The following is a 6585-nucleotide window of genomic DNA, read 5'->3' on the forward strand; positions in this document are numbered from 1 at the left end:
AAGAACTCCCTGCTAGTCGGAGTCTGTCTCCTTAGGATGCCTACCAGCTGCGGCTCTGGGCTCATCATCATCATCTGCACCTTAGGACGCCAAAGCCACGGGCCCCGTAACTTCATCATCATCCGCATCCTCATCATCAGATCCACTCACGCTCATCCTCAAATGGATGGATGGGACTGCCCGGTGCTATGCCCGACATCTACTTGGAAGAACTGGAGAGATCATTTCAGAAATGCATGCGCTCCTCATCCAACACCCCTAGCCTGCTCATTATCATATTGAGGGAACTATAAAGATACCTGTTGAAATTTTCGACCCTCTCATTCCTTGCAGCCTGGATTAGCTTTGATGTGGACTCCAATAAGGATGTGATGTTAGCAATGCTTTGGGTGCCTCCACTACATCATCGTAGCCAGGGTACTCCGGTAGCCCACAGGATAGCATGTACTGCATTAGGAGGTTTCCAAAGAAGAACCGTTTGATCCTTTTCCAAAACGGGTGCGGGCTATCTCCCCAAGCATGAGCTCACCCACATTTATGGGTCGTCCAGTCATCAGAAAGTAGATTACACACACTCGAGCTCGAACGCATTCACTGTTATGCTCAACGAGCATTAATCTAGACTGCACAAAATTTTGCCATACCTTAGTCGCCTTGTTGAAGTCGAAACAGAGCACCTCAAGGTGGGCATCTCCCTTAGTCCGTGTCCATTTTGCATTAGAATCAACGCCACAAAGAGTGTGATGTATTGCTTGGTAGTGTGGGCTTTCGATGAACTTTTGTATCCTCCGTGGATTAGGGATATCAACTCCCAAAAAGTCACACAAGGATCGCCTATCCAGTGGTATATCCTTTCCTCGGACCCATGACTAGAACAAGTCTGTGTTCCAGTTGGCATACAGCTCTCGTACTATGCTCAGATTTGTAGGGCCTGGACATTCTATGAGTTTATCCATCTTCATCTCTACCAACCGGGAAAGAATATCCGGGAAGTTCTTTTCTAGGGCCCTCACATTAATCCTCATTTTGGAGACATATCTCCCATATGGCACAAAGTTATCAAGCCATTTGATGGCGTCTTCTCAAACTACATCTACCCGAGGCCGTGGTGGCCTCGTCGACCCGCTAGCAACCTGTTTTCCCTTAGTTTGTCGGGAAGAACCTTCGCCTTGCTTGTTTAATGGCGAAGGACTTTCCCACCCCTTTTCCTTTGGCGGCACTGTCACGAGCCATAGAAACCTACACATGACAAATACAAAGGTGATAATGAATTAAGAAATTCGCCCAAGGTCATCGTGAGAGGCAAAGATTACCCCACACTTAAAATCGAAGGCAATGTATAATATACTCACAATAGTGGTTCAACGTTCACCAATGTGTCATCGCAAGGCTATATGTACTCAAGACTTCCCCATGCCATACAATTCAAGTAATCTAACATGGTCGTAACTTAACCGTAGTGCAAGCAAGCAATGCTAAAGTCCACATTACTACACTAATATAGTACACTAACTACTACTTACAAGAGTTTACAATAAGATACAATACCCCCAAACACCCCCACACTTCGCCCAACACCTTGTGGATATCAATTTTGCTTCTATTATTTCAACAATGGTGGAGCAGGTGGCCCTCCCAAATTTAAATAAAGTAGAGGAAATTGTAGTTTACTACTTTAAATACAACTTTACAACCAATATTGGAAAATAATTTCGTGCACAATAGGGCCACCCACCTTAACAACAAAACATGTCAACGAGACCTAGGGGATTGGGGTCTTTTGATAATGGAGGTCATGACAACACACAAAAATTCACAATATACAAGAGAAGAAGGAGATAAGGAAAATACCTTTTAGTCTTGAGAAGAAAGTGAACAACAAAGTTTTGATAACTTGAGAATATGAGAGACAAAGAGGATAGAGGAGAGAAGAGCAGTAGGGGTTTTGGGCATTGTTTAAGAGAGAGGGGGCGGGGTTTTGGGTTAGAGTTAATTTAATTTGGTTGGGAGAATGGTTTTGGTAATTGGGTATGGGTGATTATGTGTGTGTATATGGGTAGTTGGGTCGGGTTATATGGGTTGGATTAACTAAAAAAAGTATACAAACAAACAAAACGAATAATAAATAAAATTACACCTTACCTGACCCCCAAGCTCAGCGCCCCACGCTGGGCTTAGCGCTGGGGTTTTGGCACATACTGGTTTTTGTGCCCCAGGTAGCGTGGGGCACTGGTTCGCCGGATTTTTCATTTTTTTCATAAATTTCTCTTACCCAAGCACTTAATACATATATTATACACACCCCACACCATTCCCGCCTATGATTTCTATAACTATAAAGAAAACAACAAAAAAACTAATATACTCTGACTAAAAGAAAACAAAAAGCTAAGCTACGAAAGCATTAAAAATTGGGTTGCCTCCCAACAAGCGCCTAATTTAACGTTGCGGCACGACTCAACACGTTTTTCAAGCACTAGCCAAGTCCACCGAGGTCTTGTGACGTGCGATGTCACCACCCCAATAATGTTTTACTCTCTGCCCATTTACCAAGAAGGTACCACTTGAGCTCATATCACGCAATTCCACCGCTCCATGGGACCTCACACTTACCACAACGAAAGGACCTGCCCATCAAGACTTAAGCTTTCTGGGTAAAAGCTTCAACCTCGAATTAAACAAGAGAACTTTTTGACCTGGCTCAAACTCGCAATGTTGGATGTGCTTGTCATGCCACCTCTTGGTCTTTTCTTTATATAACTTGGCATTTTTATACTCGTACAATCGAAAATCATCATGTTCGTTGAGTTGTAGCAACCTCTTCTTGCCGGCTAAGTCCATATCAATATTTAGATTTTTAATCACCCAATAGGCTTTGTGTTCAAGCTCGACGGGCAAGTGGCGCACCTTCCCATAAACTAACTTATACGGAGAAATACCTATGGGTGTCTTGTATGCAGTTCCATATGCCCATAATGCATCATCCAGCTTTGCGGCCCAGTCCTTCCTATTTCCACTTACCGTTTTCTCCAGAATATGCTTCACCTCTTTGTTTGACACTTTCGCTTGACCACTCGTTTGGGGGTGATAGACGGTGGTAACCTTGTTCTTAAATCCATACTTTACTAAAACATTATTCAACAACTTGTTACAGAAGTGAGTTCCTCTGTCACTTATCAGCACCCTTGGAGTCCCAAAGCGTGTGAAGATGTGCTTTTTTACAAATTTTACCACTACGTTTGCGTCATTAGTAGGAAGAGCTATGGACTCCACCCGCTTAGACATATAGCCGACCGCCGCCAAGATGTGCTTGTGACCATTAGAGTATGGGAACGGTCCTATGAAATAAATCTCCCAAACATCAAAGAGCTCTACTGCCAGAATATTTTGCAAAGGCATCTCGTGCTTCTTCGTGATTGTTCCGATTATTTGGCACCTGTCATACTTTTTAACAAAGGCGTGTGCATCCTTAAATAGTTTTGGCTAATAGAAACCCGATTGCAACACTTTTTGGGTAGTCTTGTCCCCCACTATGATGACCTCCATATGGAGAAGCATGACAGTCATGAAATATTGCATTCATCTCCTCCTCAGGGACACACCTTCGTACCAACTGATCTGCGCACTACTTATATAGGAATGGCCCATCCCACATGTTGAGCCTCACATCATGTAGAAACCTTCTTCTATTATCGGGTGTCAATTCTGGTGGAGTCACCCCACTTGCAATAAAATTCACATAATCTGCATACCATGGGGCTTCACTCGAGGTGATTGCTATAATTGCTCATCCAAAAATATTTCTTTGATCAAACCTCCCTCAACCACATAGTTCCGATTTTCTAATCTGTACAAGTGATCAGCCACTTGATTCTCTTTTCCTTTTTAATCTCGGATCTCCAAGTCGAATTCTTGCAAGAGGAGAACCCATCGAAATAGCCTTGGCTTGGCGTCTCTCTTTTTAAACAAGTACCTTATAGCTGAGTGATCTGTGTAGACGATAACTTTGGTTCCCACTAGATAAGATCTGAACTTGTCGAACGCCCACACCACTGCAAGTAACTCTTTTTCAGTAATAGTGTAGTTCATCTGTGCTGGATTCAGAGTTTTTCTCACGTAATAAATGGAGTGAAAAACTTTATCCCTCCTTTGCCCCAAAACAACTCTGATTGCTATGTCAGTCGCATCGCACATCAACTCAAATGGTTGCGCCCAATCTGGGGCAATGATAATTGGCCCAATCACCAATCTTCCCTTCAGCTTCTCAAATGCGTTCATACAAGCATCATCAAACTTGAAGAGGGTATCTTTCTCAAGAAGCCTACATAATGGAGAAGAAATTTTTGAAAAATCTTTAATGAAACGACGATAAAAACCTGCATGGTCCAAGAAATTGTGAATGCCATTGACGAATGTCGGTGGGGGCAATTTTTCAATCGTCTCCACCTTTTCTTTGTCCACCTGCAAACCATTTTTGTAAACCTTGTGTCCTAGGACTATACCTTCACACACCATGAAATGGCACTTTTTCCAGTTTAGCACCAAGTTTGTCTCTTCACACCTAGCAAGCACATTATCAAGGTTCATTAAACAATTATCAAAAGAGCACCCAAATACAGAAAAATCATCCATGAGCACTTCTACAAATCTCTCAACCATGTCAGTGAAAATATAGCCATCATACACCTTTGAAAAATCGCAGGTGCATTATAGAGACCAAAGGGCATTCTATTAAATGCATACATGCCATAAGGACATGTAAATGTAGTTTTCTCTTGGTCCTATGGGGCTATAGCAATCTGAATATACCCCAAATAGCCATCTAGGAAATAGTAGTAATCTTGTCCAGCTAAACTGTCAAGCATTTGATCAATAAAGGGGAGGGGAAAGTGGTCCTTTCAGGTGGCATTGTTTAATTTTCTATAATCTATGCAAACCCAGTCACAGTTCTTGTGGGAATCAGGTCATTATTTTCATTAACCACTACAGTCATCCCCCCTTCTTAGGCACACATTGAACGGGGCTTACCCATTTGCTATCAGAGCTTGGAAATACAATACATTGTGTCAAGCCACTTAATCACTTCTTTTCTTAGCACCTCTTTTATGATTGGATTTAGGCGGCATTGTTGCTCTACACTCGGCTTGTGCCCTTCCGCCATGAGGATTTTATACATACAGAAGGATGCAATAATGCCTCTTATGTCAGACATCGTCCACCCAATTGCTCGTATGTGCTCGCGTAGCACTCTCACTAGCTTTTCTTCCTGCAATTTAAGATCCAATTTTGGAGCTTCTTCAATTAACAGCTTTGGAGGAGTCCCACTTGGCCTATTTAGGGGCTCAAAGGGGTTTAATCTATGTATGTAAGTATAGGATGCATCTAGGTTATGCATCATCTCCTCAACCTTATCATCAATCTCCAAGCTATCGAACAACATGAGTGCTTTCTCTAAAGAATCATCTAGATATACACTCATGTTGATAAGTTTCCCATCCACCTCAACAACAGATATCATAGAGAACTCCTCATAATGGCAGGGAAGTTGGATTGCCTTGTAGGAATTAAAGACTACTTCCTCATTGTCCATCCTCATAATCATTTTTCCCTCTCTCACTTTAACAATTGAATCACATGTAGCCATGACAGTTCGTCCCAATATAATTGGAACTTGTTCATCAGCCTCATAATCTAGGATAATGAAGTCTGATGGGAAGATGAATTTCCCAATTTGCAGCAACACATTTTCAATCACTCCTTCAGGGTAACCTATGGATCTGTCTGCTAGTTAGAACATCACATTAGTTGGTCTTGGAGCTCCCAGAGCCAATTGCTTGAACAAGGATAAGGGTATCAGATTTATGGCCCAAATCACAAAAAGCACGACTCATATCTATATTACCAATCCGGACAGGGATGGTGAAACTGCCAGGATCTTTAAGCTTTTGAGGAAGCTTGTTTTGGACCCTTGAAATGCACTCCTCAGTAAGTGCGACTATCTCAAATTCATCCAATCTCCTCTTGTGATATACTATACCCTTGATGTACTTAGCATACTTTGGAATTTCGTGAAGTACATCTACTAATGGAATATTCAATTGAACCAAGCTCAACATAGAGAGAAATTTGTTAAACATGCGACCATCGTTCTTCTTCTGCAATCTTTGGGGGAAAGGTAGTGGTGACCTTGCAGCATTCACTGGCTCTGAACTTGCATCATCTTTATTTGACTCATGTGTTGCCTTATGAATCATCTCTCCCTCAGGTATAGGCTTGTCCTTTCTCTTCTTCGGAACTTCTTCTAATTCCCTCCCATTTCTGAGTGTAACTGCATTAACTTGAGGGTTCTTCTTTGTATCACTAGGAAGAGCGCCTACAGGCCTAGTATTTTGACTCGACGCTAACTGCCCCATTTACGTCTCAAGATTTCTGAAATGTTATATCCCGTACTTTTCTACATTGGATTTGTCATAGATAATTGACATAAGTTCAAGGAAAAGACTATTTTTGAGGTTATAAGTATTTGTGACATTCCAAAGAAATGATAAGTAAGTGATGTGAAGGTCAGAGGGTAAACAAATCGAA

At 42.0% G+C, this 6585-nt stretch overlaps 1 protein-coding gene across 1 annotated transcript; it reads right to left on the reverse strand.

The window, feature by feature from the left end:
• Positions 1-1143: 1143 nt before the first annotated feature.
• Positions 1144-6254, reverse strand: LOC107795262 (uncharacterized). Its single transcript, XM_075240429.1, has 6 exons — positions 6038-6254; positions 5408-5781; positions 5179-5266; positions 4377-4502; positions 2908-3338; positions 1144-1239 (listed from the first exon to the last, which is right to left on the reverse strand). Exons 1-6 carry the CDS (start codon positions 6252-6254, stop codon positions 1144-1146), a joined length of 1332 nt encoding a protein of 443 aa, XP_075096530.1.
• Between the last annotated feature and the right edge of the window lie 331 nt (positions 6255-6585).

The sequence above is a fragment of the Nicotiana tabacum genome, chromosome 20, assembly GCF_000715075.1.
Source record: "Nicotiana tabacum cultivar K326 chromosome 20, ASM71507v2, whole genome shotgun sequence".
Taxonomy (NCBI): Eukaryota; Viridiplantae; Streptophyta; class Magnoliopsida; order Solanales; family Solanaceae; genus Nicotiana; species Nicotiana tabacum.

Coding starts and splice junctions, on each gene's coding strand:
- LOC107795262 (XM_075240429.1), bottom strand. CDS start 6,254: ATGATTCATAAGGCAACACATGAGTCAAATAAAGATGATGCAAGTTCA. Junction 5,267..5,407: donor GCTTGGAGATTGATGATAAG/GTTGAGGAGATG, acceptor CTTAAATTGCAG/GAAGAAAAGCTAGTGAGAGT. Junction 4,503..5,178: donor AGGCATTATTGCATCCTTCT/GTATGTATAAAA, acceptor TGGTGTGTGAAG/GTATAGTCCTAGGACACAAG.